This window comes from Aedes albopictus, chromosome 1, assembly GCF_035046485.1.
Source record: "Aedes albopictus strain Foshan chromosome 1, AalbF5, whole genome shotgun sequence".
NCBI lineage: Eukaryota > Metazoa > Arthropoda > Insecta > Diptera > Culicidae > Aedes > Aedes albopictus.
Genome location: NC_085136.1, coordinates 320,228,189 through 320,254,243, shown reverse-complemented (window position 1 = coordinate 320,254,243; position 26,055 = coordinate 320,228,189). Strand labels below are relative to the sequence as shown.

At 43.7% G+C, this 26,055-nt stretch overlaps 2 protein-coding genes across 7 annotated transcripts in view; one reads left to right on the top strand and one right to left on the bottom strand.

Annotated features, from left to right (window-relative positions):
* LOC109411053 (papilin) overlaps positions 1–26,055 on the top strand; it is a 392,526-nt gene that overhangs the window by 189,392 nt on the left and 177,079 nt on the right. The window lies entirely within an intron of this gene.
* LOC109411037 (paternally-expressed gene 3 protein-like) lies at positions 8,583–25,985 on the bottom strand. Its single transcript, XM_062861154.1, has 4 exons — positions 25,481–25,985; positions 24,720–25,390; positions 9,461–9,521; positions 8,583–9,370 (listed from the first exon to the last, which is right to left on the bottom strand). Exons 1-4 carry the CDS (start codon positions 25,490–25,492, stop codon positions 8,675–8,677), a joined length of 1,440 nt encoding a protein of 479 aa, XP_062717138.1. The 5' UTR covers positions 25,493–25,985; the 3' UTR covers positions 8,583–8,674.

Here is a 26,055-nt window from a genome sequence, read left to right as displayed (position 1 = left end):
CGGGAGAGCGTTCCGGTGGTGCAGATGTGCCTTTCGTTTTGCACATGACTACGCGGTACGCATCACCCCAGGGGGTTGTGTTGGCCGTCTGACAGAGATCGTTGAAGCACGCCCGCTTACGCGCCTTGATCTCTTTGTTCAGTGACAACTTTGCCGCCCTGTATGCCGCCTCTCGTTCCGCTCTCGACTCGTCGGTCCGGGCTCTCTGCATCCTTCTCCTTGCCCTGTGGCAAGATGCACGGAGCTCCGCGATTTCTTGACACCACCAGTACACCGGTCTTCGTCCATTCCTGGGTATGGATCGCCTCGGCATTGCCGCATCACACGCTCGTCTCAAGGTACCAACTAGACCGTCGCTAGACAAGTAGTCTGTATTCTGCTCCATGAGCATCCGCTCCACAAATGCCGGCTTATCGAAACTCGAGGTTAGCCATCCTCGGTGAGTGTCGCTTATCCTCGACTGCTGCCGTCTACCGCCCTGTTCGATACTGTATCGAATCGCCAGGTGATCACTATGCGTGTACCCGTTATCAACTCTCCAGTCTGAGCTAGGGTTAAGCCCTGGGCTCCAGAAGGTCACATCAATGATGGACTCCGCACCGTTTCTGCTAAAAGTGCTTACACTGCCGACATTCGCGATCTCAACGTTCAATCCCGCCATAGCTTCGAGTAGAGCCCAACCTCTCTCGTTCGTAGAGCGACTGCCCCACTCGACCGCCCACGCGTTAAAGTCCCCACCGATGACCAAGGGGCTCAGTCCAGCTAGAGCGCTTGACAGCGAATCTAGCATGGACGAGAACTGACCTATCGGCCACCTAGGTGGGGCATAGCAGCTGCAGTAGTAGACTCCGCCGATCTTTGCGATCGCGAAGCCCTCGCACGTCGTGGAGATTATCTCCTGGACCGGGTACCGACCGGTCGTACAGATCGCCGCTTTCTTGGCCTTATCCGCAACCCAGTTCCCGTTATTGGGGGGGATGCGATATGGGTCCGAAAGAAGCGCGATGTCTATACTCGACTCCGAGGCGGATTGCCACAACAGCTGCTGCGCGGCTTCACAGTGATTCAGGTTCAACTGTGTGACTTGCGTCATTTTCGGCCGTTACGTCCACTTATGCTTGGGCACTTAGGCCCACCCGTCACATGGCCCTTGTTCGTCGTGCATATCAGACACTTTGGCGCCGATTTACACTCCCTGACGAAGTGGCCTTCTACTCCGCATCTTCTGCAGAGCTTGCTCCTATCCGGGCCTTTGCATGCCCACGACTTGTGGCCTCGTCCGAAACACCTGAAGCACACTTCCGGCGGCTCACATACACTGAGCGGGCACTCCGACCATCCGACTTCGACCATGCCCTTAGCAGTCGCTTTCTTCGCTTCCCCGACTGGAAGCTTGATCGTCGCGATCTGCATACCTGCTGGGCCTCGCCTCATGCGGATCGATGCGCATGGCGCGTCCACATTACACTGCTGTTTAAGAACAGCAGAGAGCTCCTCCGCGGTGGTGATCTCATCCAAGTTCTTACACTGGATGGTCGTCTCCGGCGTCAGAGCCCTCACCCGCACTTTTTCACCAAGCACCTCCTGTGCTAGAGCCGTGTAGGAAGAGCCCTTGTTAACGGCATTCTTCTTCAGCTCTAGCATCATCTCTCCAGTCCTAGTGCGCCGGATGCTTTTAACATCCGCACCTAGTCCCGAGAGACGAACCTCGCTCCGCATAGCCCGCAGCACCTCTGCGTAGCTATTGCCCTCTGCTTTGAGCACCAGTGCGTCGCCTTTGGTACGCTTACGCGCAGGCTTCGCCTTGGTTTTGCTCAAAACCTTCTCCCTTTCTACGCGCCCGCGCTTGCCAACCGTGATCCAAGGGTTCACCTTCCCTTGGACCGGTTGGTCACTGCTACCGCTCTTAGCAGTCTCGCCTCGGGGTTTCGGCTCTTTGCCCCGAGCCCGTTTCGCGACCGGCTTGGCGTTGCTCGCACTACGCGGGCGTTTGCCACTCACCGGCCGCTCCTCGTCCATCGATCTCGGCCGTTTGGTTTGGGCCGAGATTTTTCCGCTCTCTGCAGCCCCACCTGGCTGCACCTTGCACACACTCTCCGTGGAGGAGCGGTCCGTTTGCGTGGACCTCTCCTCTCTACCCGCACTACGATCAAACAGGAGATCGTACTCCCTCCGGGCCTGGGCGACCGAATCGCGGAGCCTCAGCAGACCTTTTTTAAGGTCTTTGCTGATGTTGTTCCGCCCACTGGTGTATCCGATCAGCTCGTCGAGCTGTTCGGAGACCACCAGCAGCTTCGGAAGTCCATCCCTATTGCGAGTCAGCGCACGCGTGAGCTCGGCTCCACTCATCTGCGTGTCCTCTATTGCCGACCCGACCCTCGGAGTGCCGTACTCCGACACTTGCGGGGATTCTACCCTCGACGCCTGCGTTGGTGATCTGACCAGTCCGCTTTTCGCGAACGGGTTGATCACCTCACCCTCCACGTTCTCAGATTCCCTAATTAGATACGTCTCCATCACTGCTGTAAGGGTCCCCCTTAGAGCCGCTATCCCTCACTGCCACTGAAGTAGTCGCCCAAGGAAAAAACACCATGGTTCGAGAGTAATCCGAGTGGTGCAGTATCATAACGTCCAAGGCCATAATGGTTCAGGACTTTATGGATAATTTTTCCATGGCATGAAGTTCAAACATGCAGCTGCGTCATCAGGTTCAAGGAAGAAGGAATTTATTTGACATTTTATGAGTTCGCTCGCACGGTTATGCGAGCTATTGTCGGGCCGCCACCAAACCGGACGTCGCACAATCAAGTCGCGACGCGACCTGACTCGCGACGTTTTTGAATCACGTCAAAAGTAGTGCGCATCCTTCTCGTTGTTGTCAGCAACACAGCGCACTAGATGCGAAACAGTTGCGACACTTGTGGACCAAGAAGATAGCAATTTTTGGTTGAATGTCTGTCTTGATTTCAACCGGATAGACAACATAATACAAGAGAATATCGTTAGAATATTGATTATTGCATCAGCTGATTAAAAATCTTATTCGACTTTACCAAATACATTGTGCGTGCATCCTTATGCGACTTTTGTTGGGGGATGTTAGTGAAATTGTGAAAAAACCGCGTTCTGTTGGGATTCGAACCCACGACTCCGTATTCGCTAGACCGGCACTTTACCAAACTAAGCCACAGAACAGATAATGATTCTGCGGAATAGAATAGTTGGCTCTCTATTCAATAGAATCGTAACCTGTTATGTGGCTTAGTTGGTTTAAGCGCCGGTCCAGCGAATACGGATTCGTGAGTTCGAATCCCACCAGAACGCGATTTTGTCACAATTTCTTCCCTCAGTTGGCCAATTAATCGACATTTGGCAAACCTCAAACACTCAGAGAAATTTTACAACGATAAAAATAAAACATTTTGTCGTAAGATTCCAACAATTCCTTCCAGGATTCCTTCTTGAGAATATTGAGGATTCTTGAATTCCAACCTTGGTTTTCTCGATATTGTTCCCAGAGTTCCTCGTAGAATTGTTGCTTGTGGGATTTGTTCCAGGATTCATATCAAGATTTCCACAGAAGTTTCTCTCAGGATATATGTACCTCAAATGTTGTCACGGAATATCTCTTAGAGGTTTCTTTGGAAGACCATCCACAATTTACTCCAGTGCTCCTCTTCCCCAGGATTTCTTCCAGAGTTTCTACTAGATTTATTCCTGAAATTTCTATTAGAGCTATTCCAAGGACTTCTTAAGGAGTTTTCCACGATTTTCTGCAGCGATTTCACATTTTCTTAGGAAAACTCCATGAGCTCTTCCCGAAATTTCTACCGGAGATCCCACTAGGAAATGGAAGAGAAATATTAGAAAACTCTCTGGAAAAAATCCATTGGCAAACTTTTGCTAGAATCTCGCAGAAATCCTGAGGGAAATTGTTGGAAAGGTATCTTGGAAAACCACTGAGAAAAATTCCTGAAGGAACTTTCTATAAATTTTGGAAGGATCTCCAGGGAGATTCCGTGAAAAGCTCCTGCAGAAATTCTGGGAGGAACTTTGGTAAAAGCCCCAGAAATCCCGAAGCAACAGAAAAAAAAAACTCAGAAATAACTATTTACGGAAGCAAATACGTGAACAAAACCTCTGTATGGAAACTTGGAAGAACTGGAGACAGCCAGAAAAAGTCCGGAAACTTGAAAAAATCACCTTTACATGTGCGAGAAGAGCTCTGTGAGAAACTGCGAAACAATATGAAGAAGAAATTCCTTCATAGAAGAATCGTGGATAGAATTTTGAGAGAAATTCTCAATGAAATTTCGGAACGAAATCTGGATAGATTTCAAATAGAATTTCAAAGTCTGTTTGGTGGGGGGGAGGGCGGTGTTAAACCATGAGGGACAAAGAGGAATTAAATAGGAGCTTTCCTAGAGATGGTTCCTGGAGTACACACCAAATATCGATTGAGAGTTTCAGCATAACTTTGGTGAATTTTTCCGAGCTGAAGGTTTCAGCAAAAAATTTGCTGAAATTCAGTAAAATTTTGCTGTTTTGTTTAGTAAACTCTACTGATCACCAGTAACGTTTTGCTGAAATTCAGCAAACTTTGCTGTAAGTTCAGCAAAAAAAATAGCTGGACCCTTCAGCTCGGCAAAATTCAGCAAAATATTGCTGAAAGCGTTTGGTGTGTATGTTTCTGTAAAGAACTAATTTTAAGATGTTGTTTGATGGATTGTTGTTACACCACTAATACGGCGCAACATCATACAGGTCCTTGGGGCATAGTTCTGTATAGACGTAGTTTTCAAAGATATTCTAGGAACTCCAAAAACTTCCATGTGTACAGGCTTGAAACGCTACGAGCGTTATCAAGTAATTGTTGCCACATTACTAATGCGGGGTAAGAACAAAGCTCCATGTTACAACCTATCAGTAATGTAGCAAGAAACCATTGTTTATGATGGTAGATTTTCAGGCCCTTACTCGTGAAAGATCTTGAAGGTCCAACATGTTTGAAAATTATTTCTTTACAGAACTATGCTCCGTGGACCTGTAGGATGTTACCAAGCCCGTACACAAGGGAAGGTGTTCCTTGCACTACGCGCTCCTCCGCCCATTGCCAAAATTAAAAAAAAAACCCTCCCTTGTCGCCTTTTCTGTGCACGGGCCTGGATGTTACACTACATCAATAATGTAACAACAATTCTTTGATGTCGCTTGTAGACCTTCAGGCCTTGACTCACGGAAGTTCTTGGGTGACCTAGCACATCTTTGGAATTCAGTGCTTTGCAGAACAATGCTTCATGGACCTGTAGAATGTAGCACCGTTTCAAAAATGTAACAACAATCCATCGATTACGCTCGTAGATATTGAAGCCTTTACTCGCGGAAGTGCTTGGAGGATCTAGTACATCTTTGGAAATTGTTTTTCTACAGAACTGTGCTCCCTTGACCTGTCGGACGTTACACTGCATCAGTAATGTGACAACAAACCATTGATAATGCTTGTAGATCCTCAGATCTGCACTCGTTAAAGTTCCTGGAAGACCTAGAACATCTTTTGAAATTAGTACCTTACAGAAAAGTGGTTCATGGAGCTGTAGGATGTTACACCATACAGTCGACTCTCTACATCTCGATATTGAAAGGACCATCGAGATAGGGAGAGATTGAATTGTAGAACAAATTTGTAATGCACACTAGATTGAAAAATCTTCCGTAACTAGGAAAAACCGTCAACAAACACATGTCACTTCGCATTCCCAGAATGTTTGCACCCACGAAACGAGATCTAGCATCCTTTGAATATGAGCATATCGACATATGGAGAGAAAATCTAGAACAAAAACGAACGAGATCGCATCGAGATTGGGAGATATCGACATACAGAGAGGGGAAATGTATGCAGATTGGAGGGACCGATCAAGCCATCGATATAGGGAGAGATATCGAGATGTAGAACATCGACATGTGGAGAGTCGACTGTATCAGTAATGTAGCAACAATCTATTGATTACGCTTGTTGATTTTAAAGCCTTTATTCGAAGGACTTCTTGGAAAGTAGTGCTCTACAGAACCATGCTCCATGGACCTGTAGAATGTTGACCCGTATCAGTCATGTCAGAACAATCCATTGATTACACTTGTAGACCTTAAGACCTTAACTCGCGGAAGTTTGTGGAAGACCTAGCATATCTTTGTTAATCAATTCTCTTCAGCACAATGCTCAATTGACCTTCAGGATGTTGTACCGTATCAGTAACGTAACAACAATCCATCCATTATGCTCGTAGATTCTAAAGCCCTTCCTCGCGTTCTTGGGTGTCCTGAAACCAAGACTGTGCACATTGGGGGGAAAGGTTTGGGGATTAACACGGGACGTATCCTCCGTGTTAAAAAAGATCTTAGTGTATTTGACTTAAAACTTGTGCTAGGGATGGCTCGTCACACAGCCTTTCCCCTAAAATGTCACATAACTTATGGACGCATTCCAATCATTTAACTTACGTAGTGTCGTAATGAGAAACAGAGCTTTACGTTAGTTCAAACGAATAAAAAAGTGCGCTCCCCAAGTAACACATTTGTCACGGAAGAGTCACAGCGGCGCAGACTCTTCTGTGACAAGTGTGTTACTTGTGTCAAGGAGTTTGCAAAAGGCCTAGAGTAGGGATGCGGATGAATCATTCAAAAATGTTGTATACTCTCCAGATCTTGGAAATATGCTGATAGTATTGGAAAACTGTCGCCAACATTCTGTCAAATATCTTGGAAAGATGCTACCAACATTCTTTAAAAAAGTTCTGTGGAGAAATTTGCTTAGAATATTTTTAGACTTTCAAGAATTGCAAAGTAATCCTAAACCGGATACAGGAGAAGATTGACGCAACTCTCCGGCGGCAGCAAGCAGGATTCCGTGCCGGACGATCCTGTGTGGACCATATTGTCACTCTCCGTATCATCCTGGAGCAAATCAATGAATTCCAACCCGAGCAGAGGAAAAAAGCTCAATAATAGCATATTTTGATATGCAGAACAAAAAGTGATATTTGTTTGTTTGAGATAAGAGGTAAAAGTACTGAAAATAATATCTCAATTTTTGCTATTATTTTCAGTACTTTTACCTCTTATCTCAAACAAACCAATATCACATTTTGATCGTCAGTTCTTGAACTCTGCCCGGGAAGGGTCTCTTTACCTGGTGTTCATTGATTACGAAAGCCCTCAGACGGAAGGGTCTCCCTGAGAAAATCATCGGCCTCATTGAAGCACAGTACAGGGCATTTTCGTGCAGAGTACTGCACAATGGTGTTTAGTCCAATCCCATTCGGGTCGTTGCTGGAATGAGGCAAGGATGTATTCTATCACCGCTACTGTTCCTCATTATAACCGACGAGATCCTGGTAGGTGCGATTGATTGTGAACAAGATCGTGAGTTGCTGTGGCAGCCCATTACCATGGAGCCCCTAAATGACTCCGGATCGGCTGATGACGTTGCTCTCTTAGCTCAACGGCGCTCTGGTATGCAGAGCAAGCTCGATGATCTTGTCAATTGCTCCTCAGTGGCAGGTCTTACCATCAACGTCAACATATGAAAATCGTTGGATGTAAGCACGGTCAACCCTTCCAGCTTTACGGTAGCTGGGCAATCAGTGGAGAATGTTGAAAGCTTCCAATACCTTGGTAGCCGAATGGCGGCCGATGGCGACACCAAGATCGACATAGGTTCACGGATCAAGATGGCGAGGGCTGCTTTTGAGAGTAGTCGACGCACCAAAATCCGAATTTTCAACTCGAATGTGAAATCTGTGCTGCTATACGCCAGTGAAACCTGGTGTGTATCAGTGGAGAACACTCAACGGCTGCAGGTCTTCATCAATAGAGGCCTGCGGTACATAATTCGTGCATGGTGGCCTCACGATTGGATCTCCAAAGTGGAGCTCCAGCGTCGATGTCATCAAAAGCCGATAGCGACAGAAATTCGGGAGCAAAAGTGGAGGTGGATCGGCCACACTCTACGCAGGGGCGGAAACGAAATCTGCAAACAAGCGTTAGACTGGAACCCAGCAGGACCCAGAGGCTCATGGCCGCGCAGCCTCAACAACGAAATCAAGCAAGTCGACAGAAATTTGACCTGGCCACAGGTTAACTCGGCCCTCTGCACCATCGTGAGTGCCCAGGATTGAAAGTAAGTAGTAAGTTTCAAGGAATTCGACAAGAAATCATTCAAGTATGACCGCAGGAATTCTTCAAAGATGTCACCAAAATCTGACTCAACAGTATCTAAAATTTTACCATGAGTCCACGAAAGAAGTTTGGCAAGGGGTGTATCTATTACTAGACCATGTTTTGAAAAAAAGGCATACCTGAAAGATCACCGTTAGATTTGTAGCAGATCTATACAAAACAATAAGATGACTTATATTAATCATGAAGTGCTCTATGGGTTTCATCGAGATGACTTTTGGGGATAATTACCTTAGTGTAACATTACTGTAACAAAAGACTTATTGTTAGTTTTTGAACCGCAAAGGATGATGTTCGGAAAAATGTCTCAATTCCACAAGACAATCATTTAAAACACAAATCAACTCAGTTTCAAATTTTGTTCATTGTTTGCTTCCGTTTCTTATAAATAATTGAACACAGTCTCAACAGTCGATAACAGGTTTCGGGGTATTGCTTAGTGATGGTACAGGGCTGGGGCGGCGTAGCTGGCATAAGCTGGCTGCGACACGATGGTCTTGGTGGCCAGAGGAGCGGCATAAGTGGCATAAGCTGGCTGAGAGACCAGAGTCTTGGTCACAGCTGGGGCGGCGTAGGAGATGGTCTTGGCAACTGGGGCGGCATAAGCGACTGGAGCAGCGGCGACAATGGTCTTGGCAACTGGGGCAACAGTCTTGACGGCCAAAGGCTCACGGTGGACAACAGCGTTGAATCCGTGGATTGGGTCGGCGGTGTACTCAACGGTGCGCTTGAAGCCATCGGCATCAACCAGCGAGTACGATCCCTGGACGGCATCTCCGTTGCGGGATTCGTGCTGTTCCTTCTGGTCACCGGTCAGAGCATCGGAGATTCCGTACGAGTAGGAGTACTGTGGGTTGGGGTCATACTCATCGGCGACGACGGTCTTGGTGAGTGGGGCAGCAACGAGGGTCTTGGTAACTGGAGCAGCATAGGCCAAAGGAGCTGGGGCGGCGTAGGAGACAGTCTTGGCAATAGGAGCGGCATAAGCCAGAGGGGCGGGAGCAGCATAGGAGATGGTCTTGGCAACTGGGGCGGCGTAGGACAGCGCTGGAGCAGCAGCATAGGTGGTCAGGGCTGGGCCCGAGATGACTCCAGCACGGGCAACGGCCACCAGGGCGAGGAAGGTAACGAACTGCAATGAAGAAGAGGACACACAATTAGATTCAATTCACAAACGTAACAATTCATATATGTGAAAACCGCAACGTTTCACAACACCCACCTTGAAGGCCATGGTTAGTATTGGGAGTTGTTCACTAAGCAATGAAACCGATCGAACTGTGCTGGGACAAAATTGGCACATTCAATTTATAGCAAGCCGAGTTTGTTACTGCTCAACTTGGATCGCGCTTATCCTGTTCGCAAGTAGGTATGGTCTAGGTCTAGGGGTTTTGGCGTTCTGCTGCTGCAGAGGGCTTTGCGCGCGAGAGTGTGCCACAAGACCAAGAGAGCACGCGCGCGCGCGGCTAGCCAAAATTGTCGCTTACGCTTCGGCGCAGCCAGAGTTTGCTCTTGCTCTCGTTTCGTGCCCAGCCAGAGTGGAGTAAATGACCGATGAAAGTGAACTTGGGCGGTGAACTTGAGAAGGCGATTCCTTTGCATGCAGCAGTCTGGTGTGTAACCGGTATCCAGAGCAGCGGCGGCGGAGTGTACCTACTTTTGGACTCTCGGATATGCCAGCTACTGACCTTTGCGAGTGAGGTGCGGAATGGTCGTTCGTTGGTCTGGTGCTGGATGGTGTCCGCGCGCCGGTATGGATAGGTGATGCAATTATCAATAGTAAGGAATCAAAGCATGATTTTCTCAGAGATGGCGCCACCACATTAAAAGTAAAATCATTTTTCTTGTATGGACAAATCGCTGGCTTGCACTTGTTCCGCATCGCAGCGATTTGTGGCTTGGGGCAAAAAGTTGCAAATTAGAAACAAAATCATTATCCCTACGCGATTCTTCTGGATTCATTGCAGTAACAGAGAATTGTTTACATCACCATACAAATTTCAAGTTGTTTACTTCTTTTTTTCTGACTGGCATTTTCCACCCGTGTTGCGCATGATGTTTCGAGTGAATAGGTGCCAGGCGGCGCCGCTGTATATGTGAAAAACACATGGAACACGAGCGCTGCCTATGATTCCGTAGCGCAAACTTTTCTGCTTGTTTACACTGTTATCACGTTTACCGCATTTATCAGAAAAGCGCCACTACCGGCACTTTAGCATAAGCGCAGCTGCTTACTTCCTATTGTGATAAGTTCATGATATTTTCTTGAATCGGGAAGCGGGTTGGCGATTCGGAAACTGAATGTTGATTTTGAACCGGTTCTTGGGGTTATTTTAGTTTTGCGAAAATTGCAAGTCATACTGCTTGCTTGTCTCTATTTTAGGCGGTTTTAGGTAATTAAAACGAGTGCCAACCAATTATTAGTTTCGGCCAATTACGAACCAATTAGGAGCACCTTTTAAAAATATCTCAACTAACTGTTACTGTAAATAGATTCTCTGTTCGCCTGTCTCAATGTTGGTAAAAGTTCGGTTTACCTTAGCAACAAAGCAAGATTTTAAAAAATTCTGTCTAGAGTTCGGTTGAAATTGGCTTTGATTTTCGATAAAGTTTAATAAGAAACTTTGTACCTTTGGATTATTTTTGATTATTTCCAACTTGTTATCTTATACATACTAATAATTCTTATTTCTTCTTATTTCAGGTACTTTTTACTGATAGTTAGTTCAAATTTGCATAATATTATCATTGGCGTAACTAGGATTTTTTCCTGGAGGGGGCCCAGGGGGGGCCTGACTTGAGATGAATTTTAAGCGGGATGGGCGCCCGATAAGTGAATATGCAAATCAGTATTGTAGTTTTGAGTAATCAAAATGACTGTTTCAGATTTGTTCATAGTTTTGTAAACTATATGAGTACGAACAATTCCTCCAAGATTTTTTTTTCATAGCTTAATTCAGTGATTCCATCTTGGCTTCTTCCAGAAATTCAATCAAGAATTCATCTAGGGATTCCACTAGACATTTTTTCGGGGATTTGTCCTGGGATATCTATAGAGGTTCCTCCAGTAATTGTTCCAGTGCTTTTTTCGAAGTTTCCTTCAGGAATTTCTCCAGAGATCCTTTTAGGTATTTCTGCAGGTATTAAGAGATTTCTACAGGGATATCTCCATATATGCCTTCCAAAATTCCACTAGAGTTTGCTCCAATAATTACATCTGGAATGATTCGGAGTATTTCTGCAGGAATGTATTCCAGAAATTCGTTTGGAAAATTTTACTTAGAGATTCTTAAAAAAACACTCCAAAAATTGCTTGTAAAATTTGTACAAAAAACCTTTAGGGATCCTAGTTTTTTTTATGTGTATTAACGAGATTTTTAGCCCTAGGCTAGTTCATCTCGGGGCCCACGCTTTATTTCCCTTCCGAAGGAAGAAGTCACATTTTGCGAGTTTGTCGGGAGTGGGATTCGATCCCTCGGCGTGATAGTCAAGTGTTCTAACCATTCCACCAGGTCCGCTCCACTAGGGATCCTAGTATTCCTTCAACAATTACTGCAGACATTGATTTCTTCATTTTTTTTATCCAGGAATATTCCTACAAAAAATCTTCCAGGTATTCGCCAAGAAAGCTCTCCTGAGATTCCATAAAGAGTTTCTAATGGGGCTTGCTTCCGGGATTTCTCATCGGATTTCTTCAGAAATTACTTCAAGAGTTCCTCCAGGGATTCACCGGAAATTTCTTCTGTTATTCTTACTAAAACGAATTCCGAGATTATTTTAAACATTTCTAGAAGAACTCTTATTGGGATTTCATCAGAAACTCCCGCAGGAATTAATCCAGGATTTCAGGATTTCCTCAGGAATTTCAGCGGTTTCTTCAGTATTTCCCCTGAGAATTCTTCAGAAAATCCACCTGGAATTCCCTCAGAAATCGAACTTTGTATTTCATTAGGAATGAATCTTGAGATTCCTCCAGGAACTCCTTCGGAAATTCCTCCCGGATTTTTTTCAAGAATTATTCCAGGTATTCCTCCTGGCATGCCTCTAGGATTTCATTCAGGCATTTCTCCAGAGACTTCTGCAAGAGTTCTACCAAGAATTTCTCCAGGTATTACCCCAGGTATTTCCTCAGGAATTACTCGAGAAATTTATTCATTTTTGGATCCAGGAATTCTTCCATGAATTTCTCCGAAAATTCTTCCAGGAATTTCTTCTCTAAGGTTTCCTCTACACATTCCTCCAGGATTTATTTCATGGATCCCTCCAGGAATACCACCGATGATTCCTGCAGTAATTCCTCCAGAAAATCCTCCTGGAACTCCACCAGAAATTCCTTTCTGAATTCCTCTAAAAATTTCTCCTTGAATTCCTTCAGAAATTTCTCCATGGATTCCTTCCAGAATTCCTCTAGAGATTCTTCCAGGAATTCTCAAGATATCCATTTAGGGATTCCTCCTGCAGATCTTCCATGAATAGTTCCACGGATTTTCCTCAAGATTTCCTATAGAGATTTGTCCAGGAATTCCTCCTGAGGTTCTCCCAGAAATTATTTCAGGGATTCCTCCAGTTTTTTTTTTTGCAAGAATTCCCCCAGGAATTCTTCCAAGTAATTCTCTAAAAATTCCTCTAAGGATGCCTCCAGGAATTCCTCAAGAGGTTACTTAAGTAGTACCCCAAGGATCCATTCAGAAAGTCCTCCAGGAATTGATCCAGGAACTCCTATAGGAATTCCTTTAGAAATTACTACCGCAATTCCTTCAGGAATTCTTCCTGGAATTCCTCCAAAAATTCCTCTGGTAATTCCTCAAGAAATTTCTCTTGGGGTTTCTTCAGAAATTTCTCTTGAAGTTTCTTCAGAAATTTCTCTTGGAATTTCTTTAGAAATTCCTCCATTAACTGCTTCCAGAACTTCTCTCGAGATTTCTCCAGGAATTTATTCAAGAATTCTTCCAGAGATAGTTCCAAGGAATTTCCACAAAAATTGCTTTACAGATTAATCCAGGAATTCTTCCTGGGATTCCGCAAGGAATTTATCCAGAACTTCCTGCAGGAATTTGTCCAGAACTTTCCAGGCATTCCTCCTGAGGTTTCTCCAGAAATTGCTTCAGGGATTCCTCCAGGGATTTCTCAAAGAATTTTCTCATGGATTCTTCCAAGAATTTCTCTAGAAATTTCTCTAAGGATTCCTCTAGGAATTTTTCGAGAGGTTTCTTTAGAAATTTCTCCAGGGAGTTTCTCCATGGACTCATCTCAGGATTTCTCCAGCAATTCATCTAGAGATTGCTTCGGGAGTTCTTCCAAAAACTCTAAACTCCACTAGATTGCTCCCAGAATTCTTTTGAAAACTCCACCAGGTACTCATCTAGAAATGTATCCAGAGATTACTCCAGGCATTAGTCCAGGAATTTCTCCAGGGATTTTTCAAGGCAATTCCCCAGGGTATCCTCCAGGGATTTCTTAAGGAATTTCTCGAGAGATTCCTCCAGGAATTGATACAGGCATGTCTCCAGGAATTTATCCAGGGGTTACTCCAGGCATTCCTCCAGAAGTTCCTCCAGAGATTTCTATACGGATTCCTCCAGGCATTAATCCAGGATTCCTTCAGAAATTATTATCGCAATTTCTCCAAGAATTTATCTAGAAAATCCTCCAGGGATTCATTTAGAAATAACCCCAAGAATTTCTCTAGGAGTTTATCCAAGAAATATTTCAAAAGTTTTTCCTGGGATTCCTGAATGATTTCCTTCTGAGATATCTCTAGGAATTCCTTCAAATATTTTTTCAAGAATCCTCCAGGAAATCCTCAAGGGATTCTTTTAAAAATTTCCCCACAAATTCTTTCTGGAATTTATTCAAGAATTATTCCAGGTATTCCTCCTGGGATTCTTCCAGAATTTCATCCAGGCATTTTTCCAGGGACTCCTCTAGGAGTTCTACCACGAATTTCACCAAAAATTACCCCAGGTATTTCTTCAGGAATACTTTCGGTAATTTATTCAGGAATGGATCCAGGAATTCCTCCAGGAATTTCTTCGGAAATTCGTACAGCAATTAATTCAGGAATTGTTCCGGGAATTCCTCCAGAAATCCTTCCAGGGTTTCCCCCAAGAATTAATCCAGGAATTTAGTCTCCGAGGTTTCCTCTACATATTCCTCCAGGAATTATTTCATGGATTCCTCCAGAAATTCCTCCGATGATTTCTCCAGTAATTCTTCCAGAAATTCCTTCTGAAATTGCTCCTGTAAGTCCTCCAGAAATTCCTCTGGAAATTTCTCCTGGAACTCCATTAGAAATTCCTCTCAGAATTCCTCTAGGAATTTCTCTAGGAATTTCTTTGGGAATTTCTCTATGAATATATTCAGAAATTTCTCCATAGATTCCTTCCAGAATTCCTCTAGAGATTCTTCCAGGAATTCATTGAACGATTCCTCAAAGAATTGATTAAAGGATTTTTTTTTATTCTTACTCACTTAACCTAATTTACAGCTCATTTGTCCACTAGGGCACTACGTGAGCGATTCCAATTGGACGCTGCACTTACATTTTTGTACAGCGCCTACATGTATTCTATTCTAATTCGAACTGGTGTCTTGTTCTGCTTCAACTTTTCTACCCTGTCCATGGAAGAATGATGAGCACGATGATGCTGATGTGTGGCTGCTGTTCCTTTTCCAGTCCGATTGGGGGTCCATTATGAGTTGCGGTTCGCCGATATCCAAATTCCGGGTCCGTTAGAGCTATATGCTCCGAAGAGGGTCAGGTGCCAGCTGCTCTCGGGGGGAAGAGCAACTGACGAAACATTGCAAGTGCCGGGGCTGGGTTCGAACCCATGACCATCCGCTTATGAAGCGAACGTGTGGACCACTGCGCCACGGGCCCCGACTATTAAAGGATTCCTCCTGGAATTAATCCATGAATAGTTCCATGGAATTTTCCCAAGATTTCCTATAAAGATTTGTCCAGAAATTCCTCCTGAAATTCCACCTGAAACTTGTCCGGAAGTTCCTCCAGGAATCCCTCCTAAGGTTCCTCCAGAGTTTCAGAGATTTCTCCAGGGTTCTTTCCAAGAATATCTCCAGGGATTCTTTCAAGAATTTTTGTAGAAATTTCTCTAAGAAATTTTGCGGGAATTCCTTATGAGGTTTCTTCAGAAATACTCCAGGAATTCCTTCAGAAAGTCCTTCAGTAATTCATATAAAAATTCCTTCAGGAATTCCTCTGGGAATTCCTCAGAAATTACTACCGCAGTGTCTCCAGGGGCTCCTCAAGAAATTCCACCAAGATTTACCGTAGGTATTTCTTCAGAAATTGATCCAGGAATCCCTCCAGGAATTCCTTCGGAAATTCCTACAGCATTCCTCCAGGAATTTCTGCAGGAAATCCTTTAGAGATTGCTTCCGATATTCTTTCAGGAGATTCTTCAGGAAATTCTATAGGAATTTTTCCAAGGGATTCCTCCGCAAATTCTTTCAGGTTTCCTCTAGGAATAAATCCATGAATTTCAACTCCAGGGATTCCTCTAGAAATCCGTCCAGGAGTTATTTCACGGGTTCTTCTAGAAATTCCACCAGGAATTCCTCCAAGAATATACCAGAAATTCCTGCAGGGATTCCTCTAAGGATTCTTCCGTGAGATTCCTCCAAGAATTCCTCCTGGAATTCCTCCAGAAATTCCTCTGGGAATTCTTCTAGAAGTTTATCTTGGAATTTCATCAGAAATTTCTCTAATGCTCCAGGCATTACTCTAGGAACTTCTCCAGGGATGCCTCCTTCAGAAATGTATCCATTAACTTTGGAGCCAATGGCTGAAAGTCTCTTTAAAAAAGACAAATCAATCAATCAATCCATAAACTTTTCCAGGGAATCCGCCAGGAATTTGTCCAAAAAATTTTCTAGGATTTCCTCCAGAAATCCATCTTGGAATTGCTGAGAAAATTTGCTTATGATTTCACAAAAAAAAAATGTGCCTATGATGCTTCGTTCTATGATTTTTCAAAGTAGGTGGTGTCTGTGGAAAATGTTTGATTTTCACTGGAGTTTTCCGGAAAATTAGGCAACCCTGATTTTTTTCAATTTAGTTTTTCAAATATATATGGTCCCTACCTTATTTCATTAACCTTCAGAAACTTCATACCAATTTGTACGATAATAAAAAAAAATCCCCTAATGCTCCAGGCATTAGTCCAGGAACTTTTCCAGAGATTCCGCATGGAATTTTTTCAGGAGGTTCTCCCGGATATCCTCCAGAAATACATCTAGGAACTCCTCCTGTGATTTCTTGAAGAATTCTTCTAAGGATTCCTCCAGAAATGCATCCAGAAATTCCTCCAAGGATTCATCTAAAAAAATTTCTAGAGGGATTTCTGATGCGGGTTCTTCAGATTTTTTTGCTGAAATTCCTAGCATAATTGCTTTCCGGATTCCTCCAGGAATTCATCCAGGTATTCCTCCAGGTATATTTTCACAAATTACTCCAGGGATTCCTGCAGGTATTGCTTCGAGAATTCTTGTAATGATTTCTTCCGAAATATCTCTCGGGATTTTTTTTTAATTATTCAGCGGTTAGTTAAAAAATTACAGTATTCCGTTCGTAATGTTTTTCAGGGATTCACCCCAGGGCTTTTTCAGGATTACTTGTAGATTTTTTGAATAATTTGAAGGATTTCAAGAGGAATTCCTCCAGCGATTTGTATTTAAATTCTTTTAGATAATTTTAGAGGGACATAGAAGCCAAAAAATCTCCAAGAAGTCTTCCAGGAATTCTTTCACAATTATCTCATGAATACCAAGTCTTTTACAAGTCCAATCATGAATACCTTCAAACTTACGATTACATCTTGCAGCACCAGCTTTTAAATATATTAAAACTTCCTCAATGACCATTTGAATTTGTGCGTTTTTTGATAGACGCAAAAATACCCCTGGCCCACGAAATGAAAGAAATTAATAGTGTCCGACTAGAAATCACCTCCAGCATGGTTTTAATGAATACACTCGCGTTTACGCTTCAGCTACGTACATCTATTCTCACTAGGAATTCACAAACTTTTGCTGGAATTCCATTGCAAATTCAACCAGAGTTTTTTTTTTCCACATGATACTTGATTTCCATAAAGAAGCACTTAACCATATTTTGCAGTAATGCTGCTAGAAAATTCAAAGATTCTTAAAGATACCCATCCAGGAATTCCTGGAAATTATCATTTAGATTTAATTTCTCAGCAATTTGAAAAAGAAGATGTACAAAGTATTGCTTGTCTCCAATAACTGTCAATTTAAACACATATTATGCCAAATAAATTTCTATTACTGTACGTGCAGTTGAAACCCGGAATTTTCGACTAGCGAAGTTGGGGTTTTCTCCAAATCCGTGCGTCGGACCTAACTTCGGAAGTGGTGCGCTGTATAGCTGTTTGCTATACAGCGCACCACTTCCGAAGTTAGGTCCGACGCACGGATTTGGAGAAAAATCCAACTTCGCTAGTCGAAAACTCCGATTTTCAACTAAATTGAGAATATAGATCTATGTTTGTCACCACGACAGTGGTTTTCAGATTTTTTCTAATTTCCATATATAAAGTCATGAAAAATTTCTGGGGGGGGCCTGGCGGATTCTGGAGGGGGTCTGGCCCCCCTGGCCCCCCCCTCTAGTTACGCCAATGAATATTATCAAAGGTAGGTTAACTTTCACAAAGAACTAGGCGCCAGAATTGTCCAGAAAAAGGGCGATGTTTGCACGTTCTTACAGTCTTATGATAAAAGACACATTACCTACTCTTGAAGACTTCTGTTTGCCCACATAGGCATATATTCACAGTTCGTCTTCAATTTTATGAACTCAAGCACTGACTTCAACTATGTCATCCCAGACACTCAGGAATCTTGTTGAGCATCTTGAGCATCTTTTTTTCGCGTACAAATATCTGCCAATCGTTGTCCATCTACGGTTCTTTGAAGTCAAGGCCTGTCTTCAGTCAGGTCGTCAAGATTTCTGCTATACTAGTGGCCTAAGTAACAATGATGAATAACGACTTATTCAGTTAATTTTTTAATTCCATTTTAAATCTGACTTCAGAGCGGTTTATTCAGCTTTTGTACAGCAAAAATGTTTGTTGATTATTCAACGATTGCCTACGTTTACAAGCATTGACGCCAGAAAAGAGCGATGAATTCAATCGAAGATAGTATGTGATGATTAATTCGATCACCAATGTTCTGTATCTATCGAGATATCCAAGAGTTATGAAAGCCTGTTGACTGGTAAAGGCAGTAACAGGTGTTCTATGGATGGCTGTAATGACGGCTGAGGTAAATAAACGAAATATAATACGAATATCGTACTTTAAACCAGTTGAAAAGATAACGTATACTTCTATGGTTCAGAAGTCTTGAATATCCCAAAGACTCAAAATCTTAGCAACTAAATATGCAAACTTCCAATGAAATATTTTGTTTACGGAAGAGGCTTGAGGCTGGCAATCGTATTTGGTCACCAGACCTGATCCTGCGACCCATCGACCTTACCTTACCGTGATACCTTGTTGGCCTCAAAGTAGCTTTAATCCAACGCCGAGCGTATAGTAGAGCACCATCATCGTCGGTCTTGGGTGATGTTCTTTCAGTTTCCGCGAATATGTAGGGATCGTAGATCTTCTTCAACCGCGTGCAGCCAGCGCGTTTCGAAAGTTTTTCGGTCTACCTTCACGGTCCACGCCTCGTGACAGTAGAGGGCAACCGGAAGAATCAGCGTCTTGTATAGAGCAAATTTCGTATGCGTTTGCATGTTCCGGGACCAATCTGGTAACGCAATCCGTAGAATTCCCTATTCGCAGCTGCAATACGCCTTTTCACTTTACGAGAAACGTCATTGTCACATGTCACAAGTGTTCCAAGATAATCTGATTCTTTAACAACTTCAAACACATACCCATCAATCACTACCTTAGCACTAACACCATTACGCCTGCTTCTGTCTCTACCCGCTATCATGTATTTCGTCTTGGTGGAGATAATCGTCAAGCGTATCCTCGCTGTCTTTCTCTTCAGTACAGCATAAGCTTCTTCAACTGCTCTACGATCGATGTCGATGAGATCAATATCGTCCGCAAAGCTGAAGAGCATGTGCGACCGTGCAATGATAGTACCATTTCTCTGTACGCCAGACCTCCTAATCGCTCCTTCGAGTGCAATGTTGAACAGCAAATTTGAAATAGCATCGCCCTGCTTCAATCCATCCACGGTCACAAACGAGGTACTCTCAAACCTCCATTTAGGTCGAATCCATTTAGGTAAAATCTATTTAGGTCTCTCCATTTAGGTAACGTTACCTAAATGGAATCTGATTGTGTTCAGAGTAGTTCGAGTGTTTTAGATTATGGATAAGATTGGTTTAAAGGAATTAAGTTGCAAGTGGAGTTCAGGGCGTGCTCAGGGGGAGCAATGAGGGGGGATGGGGTTAGTCTGGGAGTGTTCAAGGTTTCCTAAGAACTTTCTTGAGCATAAATCATCGAGTTATGCATGTAGACTTAGGTGCTTTAATCTATCTATATATATAAAAATGCAGTGGCATACGTGGGACCACGCATAACTTGCGAACGGAAGGTCCGAGTTTGGTCGTCTTAGTTTTGTTCTGTTACTTTTCACCCAAGGGAGGTTTATGAGGCATAAAACATGGAAAAATTGGGAGTTTTTGAAAATCGATTTTCTATACATATTGACCGGGGACTTGGATAGAAACTTGAAACGTCAAAAAACGCAGTAGGCAAGACAAAGTTTGTCGGGTACAGCTAGTGGTTGAATAAAAGTGAAAAATCCTCTGAAGCTTCCTTAAACGCCCCGAAATCTCCCTAAAACACCCTCGGACATCATATAACGCACCTGATACCCTCTGAAACCCCCCAAAAACGCCTACGTAACGCCTCTGAAACTCGCCAAAAATGATCTGAAACTGTCTAAAATGCCTTCGAAATCCTCCTAAAACCCCATCGGATCCCATATAACGCCTCTGAAACTCGCCTAAAATCAGCCTTCAAAATCCCCCTAAAACCCCCTCGGACCCATATAACGCACCTGAGACCCTTAGAAACTCCCAAAAACGCCTACGTAACGCCTGAGTAACGCCTCTGAAACTCGCCAAAAATCAGCTGAAGCTGTTTGAAATGCCTTCGAAATTCCCATGAAACTCCCTCGGACCCCATGTAACGCACCTGAGACCCTCAGAAACCCCCGAAAACGCCTTCGTAACGCCTCTGAAACTCGCCAACAATCCTCTGAAGCTTTCTGAAATGCACTCGAAATCCCCTTGGCTCGTTACCTAAATACTTGATTTTAATCCACCCAGCGTTGCGCGTATCAGCCTAATCAGTATCGCCGGAAAACCATGTTCTGACATTATCGTCCAAAGCTCATTACTTTTCACTGAATGGTACGCTGCTTTAAAATCAATGAACAGATGGTGTGTCTGCAAGTTTTATTCCCGAAATTTATCTACGATCATCCGCAGGTTAAACATTTGATCCGTCGTTGATCGGCCCTCACGAAAACCAGCCTGGTATTCGTCGACGAAAGACTCCTCAAAAGGTCTCAACAGTTTCAAATATTAGCCAAAATAATTAATAATTTGGATTGCCCAGAAAAAAAAACACAAAAAAGCTCAAACTCTTCCCCCTTATAAAGGCGGGCTTGGGTATTAGAGGGCTAAAGAAGTTTCATGAGGCTTTAGGGGTTTTAGAAGTATTCAAGTAGTTTTAGGGCAAAGATTCCAAAGAGGTTTGAGAGGGGTTTCAGGAGAATTTTCAAAAGTGTATTAGATAGCTTCAGAATCCGTTCAGGGCCACCTCAAGCCATTTCAGGGAGGTTTCAACGGGTCTCGAGGGCTTTCAGAGGGTTTCAGTGGGTGTTCAGAGACGTTTCAGGAGGGCTCAGGTGGTTTTTGGGAATTTTCAAGAGCATTTCAGGTGATTTCATTTGGTTTTCAGGGGCTTGACCAAAGGAATTTTCAGAGTCGTTTCAGGGACTTTTTAAGAGTTCTCTATAGATCTTGAAAAGCTTTAGCTGATTTGAGAGCGGCCTCAGGCAGCCCAAGTAACACACTTGTTACCGTAGAGCCACAGTGGCGCAGGTTTGTGGTGCGCAGAAGTCACTGTGACTTACTTCTAGCAAGTAAGTATTTATTTGTTAGAAGTCAGTCACAGTGACGTCTGTGCAGCATAAACCTCCGGTACCGTGACTCTTCTGTGGCAAATGTGTTACTTGGGAGATGTTTCAGATGCGTTTTAGGGACATCTCAGAGAGCCTCATGAAGTTTCAGGGGTGTTTCATGACGTTGCACGACTGTTTCAGGGCAATTATAGAGGCTTCAAGGGAATTTCAGGGGTATTTTAAGCAACCTGAGGGTGTTTCAGAAGATTTTCAAGGGCATTTCAAAAAGACTATGAAGCTTTCACAGGTGGTTTCAAAGACACTTCAGGAGGCATATCATGGAATTTCAGGGTGCGTTTCAGGGGGTCTAGGTTTGTTTTCATGGGGATTTCAAAGGCATTTCAAGTGCTCCCGGAGCTATTTCAGGGAATAACATGGGAGTTTTAATAGGCTTTAGGGGATTCAGGATATTTCCAGGCACTCTTGAATCAGTGTCCGGGGTCTCAGGGGCGGTTCAAGGACTTTCAGGGGAAATTCAACGGCGCTTCAGAGGTATTTCCGGGAAAACCGAATGGTTTTCAGAGGCGTCTAATGAGATCTGAGGAGTCGATCTGTTCCAGGAGGTGTAATGGACGATTCAGAAGCGTTGGAATGCCCTCTGGAACGTTCCTCAAAAGTAGACCCTAAAACTGCACCAAAACGCTGAGGAGATTTTCAAGAAGTCTCAGGCAGATTGAGAGTCGTTTCGGGGGATTTTCAAGGGTTTTCTATCTGAGGGTCTTTGGGGATGACCGGCAGTTTCAGGACCGTTTTATGACCATTATAGAGACCTCAGGGTCATTTCAGGGGCATTTAGACGGGTCTCAGAGGGTATCAGGGTCAACTTAGTGGGTTCCCGAGGTCCTCGAAATGTATATGATACCCTTTATTTCCATTTACAACGTTCCTGCAGCCCATTGGGAGTCCCTTATTTTGAGCGTTTTTGGTTCGTTTCAAGGCATTTCATAGTGTTTCAGAAACATTTCAAGGGCGTTCCTAAAGGTTCTAGGGGTGTTCGATAACAAGGGCGTTTCAAGGGGTTTTCAGGAGCTTTTCAGGAGGATTCTGGAGCCTATTAAATTGGTTTTCTGAAAATGATTGTGATAATTCAATTGGATTTTGAAAGTTTGAGGGGCATTTTGAGAGGTTTCGAGAACACCCTTTAATCAAAGGGCATTTCATCAGCGTTTCAAAAGATATTGTGGTTTTATTTCTGAAATTGATCTGAAACTTCCTGAAATGCCTCCAAATTCCCTCTAAAACTCACATGAATCCCATGAAACATACCTGAGCCTCTTAAACCTTCAGAAAATATTCTGAATCTCCCTGAAATGGCTCCGAAATCCCCCTAAACCCCCGACCTCATGTAACGCACCCGAAGGCATCTGAAATCCTCAAAAACGCCTGCATAACGTATCCAAAACCCGTCGAAAATTCTACGAATCTTCCTGAAATGCCTTTGAAACCCCTTTTAGACCTTCTCGGACTCCATGTCGTCCTCCTAAACCCATAAAAACGCCTTCGTAACGCCTCTGAATTCCGCCGAAAATGCTCTTAAACTTCCTGAAATACCTCAAAGATTCCCCTAAAAGCTCCTCGGGCCTCATGTAACGCACATGAGGTGCTCAGAAACTCCCGAAAGCTCCTCCGTAATGTCTTTGAATCCCACCGTAAATGTTCTAAAATGCCACCAGAATCCTTCCTCCATCCACTCGGACTCCATGTAAGGCATCTACAGGGGATAGACAAAATGATCGGGACAGGCAAAATTTTCACTTTTCATTCAGGCTGTAACTTTTCGAAAAGTGCGTCAAATATTCTAATTTTTTTTATTGTAAGTTTATCAACTAGTTGTGCATCAGTGGTCCAAATTTGGAAAAGATCGGGCCATTCTTCACGAAGTTTTAAATATTCTTGGAAAAGGTAAAATTATCCGATAGTCAACTTTAAGCTGTTATATCTCCGGATTCAATGAACCTATTGCAATGAAATTTTGACCATTCATGAACTATATAATGAGCTCTGGAAAACATTTGACTTAACTTGAAATTTTCAACAAGAGTAAAAGTTATAGCGATTTTATTTTTTTCACGATTTTTTTGTTAATTGGTCTATCATTAATATGCTTTCCATTACTTTTTCAATTTATTGGTGGCTTTGTTGTTACTTTCCTTAAAAACATATTTATATATAAATCAATCAGAGGGAAATATAATGAACTATAATTTGCACCTTGAATTTTGAAACGATGTTGATTTTTTGGATAATTTGGTGTTTTATTAGAAAAAAAACCAACTGTTATAATTTTCTTCCGTGTTAAGAATTTTAGGTTAAGTCAACGGTTTTTGATAGCCCATTATGTAAGTCATAAATGGTCAAAATTTCATTGCATTCGGTTCATTGAATCCAGAGATATAACAGCTCAAAGTTGGCTCAAAGTTACCTTTTTCAAGAATCTTTATAACTATATGAAGAATGGCCCGATCTTTTCTAAATTTGGAACACTGATACACAACTAGTTGATAAACTTACAGTAAAAATTTGAGAATATTTGTTGCGCTTTTCGAAAAGTTACAGCTAGTTGAACATTTTTTGAAAAGTGAAAATTTTGCCTGTCCCGATCATTTTGTCTATCCCCTGTAAGACCCTCCGAAACCCCCGAAAACTCGTGCATTTATTCATGGATGGATGTATATGCACCTAGATGAAGAAGGGATCACTCTGATTTTTCTCCTCGTTTTAAAGAGCGAGTAATAGCGCTTAGGACTAGGCTTTCGAGCCTGGATATAAGGATTGAATTCCTGTGGCTCATCCCAGGAGGAAGAACATTGAAGGAGTGACATTAACTTTCTCAGCACAGTCACACTCAACTTCACATTCAGTTTTACCATAAACTTCACCAAATTCCTTCCTTCTGTTTGAAGTTTCTCATTAATTCCAGAGATTCTTTCCGGGTGCCACAACAAACCTCTCCAGCGATTTTCCCGAACATTCTTCCGTAGGTTCTTTTACCGATTCCTCCAGAAATTCCGCAAGATGGAATTGTCATAAATTTCCGCACTCTTCAAGGAAAATTCTACCAATTTATCCAGGAATTCTCCCATGGATTCCAAAAATCCTGCCTAAAACATTTCCTAAGAACTTTCTTTTCACCTTCTGCAAACGTTCATAAGAGTTAGAACAATAAGACGCGATCTGGTTGATTTTTGGATGATTTTTTCATCTATTCAATACTCATTCATAAATCTTCATAAATTATGCAACATTCAGTCTCTTAGGTATGGCTTCCGGTTCGGCTGACTTAGTGGTGGTACAGGGCTGGGGCGGCGTAGCTGGCATAAGCTGGCTGCGACACGATGGTCTTGGTGGCCAGAGGAGCGGCATAGGTGGCATAGGCTGGCTGCGAGACCAGAGTCTTGGTCACAGCTGGGGCGGCGTACGAGATGGTCTTGGCAACTGGGGCGGCATAAGCGGCATAGGCGGGCTGGGCAACAATGGTCTTGGCGGCAACGACTGGGGCAACGGCCTTAACTCCCAGGGGTTCGCGACGGACAGCAGCGTTGAATCCGTGGATCGGATCAGCAGTGTAATCGACGGTGCGCTTGAAGCCATCGGCATCAACCAGCGAGTAAGATCCCTGGACAACATCTCCGCTGCGGGATTCGTGCTGTTCCTTCTGGTCACCGGTCAGGGCATCGGAGATTCCGTACGAGTAGGAGTACTCTGGATGTGGGTCGTACTCATCAGCGACGACGGTCTTGGCAAGTGGGGCAGCAACCAGGGTCTTGGTGGCCAACGGAGCGGCGTAGGACACAGTCTTGGCAATTGGTGCCGAGTAGGCAAGAGGGGCTGGAGCAGCATAGGACAGAGCTGGAGCAGCGTAGGATAGGGCTGGAGCAGCGGCGTAGGACAGAGCTGGGCCCGAAATGACTCCGGCACGAGCAACGGCCACCAGGGCGAGGAAGGTCACGAACTGCAAAAAATCCATTTGAAGAGCGGTTAGTTAATGTTATGACGATGCTAAAACTCAATTTCCGTTTCTAAAATTCTCAATCAAACATACCTTGAAAGCCATACTGAACAATGTGAGGTGATGTTGCTGTTTGCGATCGAACTGTGCCGGGATAAAACTGTCTCAATCAATTTATAGTAGCATTGTTGTGCGGGGTCGGCGTTCGCAAGAAAAACGCGAACGAGACAAGTAGCAAAAACGTACGCAACCCCGAACCGGATGGTGTTGGTTTCGGTCTCTCTTTGCACTGTTTTAGTCCAGACCAGATGAAGCAGAAGAAACTCGGCGGCGATTCCCGTACTCGAAGTGAATGTCACCTCAGCGAGCTGGAAAGACCTTGGCTTTGGTTTTATCCTTTGGCCCGTGAAAAATGCGCCGAAGAAGGATTGTTCTCCCCTTCCATGTAAAATGTCACTTGATATGTGTGGTTGGCTGCTGTAGGAGCGGAAGTATTTTGCGGGTTATACATATATGTATGGGAGGAACGATCTCAATGTTAGAGCTCCGCCCTAGAAATTATCAGGTTTCGCATTTTGGGTTGAAGGCTTTGAACTCTGCAGATTTTTGCTAAGACATTTTTTGTGTTCATCCAGATTGCTAACATATCGACACTAGCAAGGTCAACG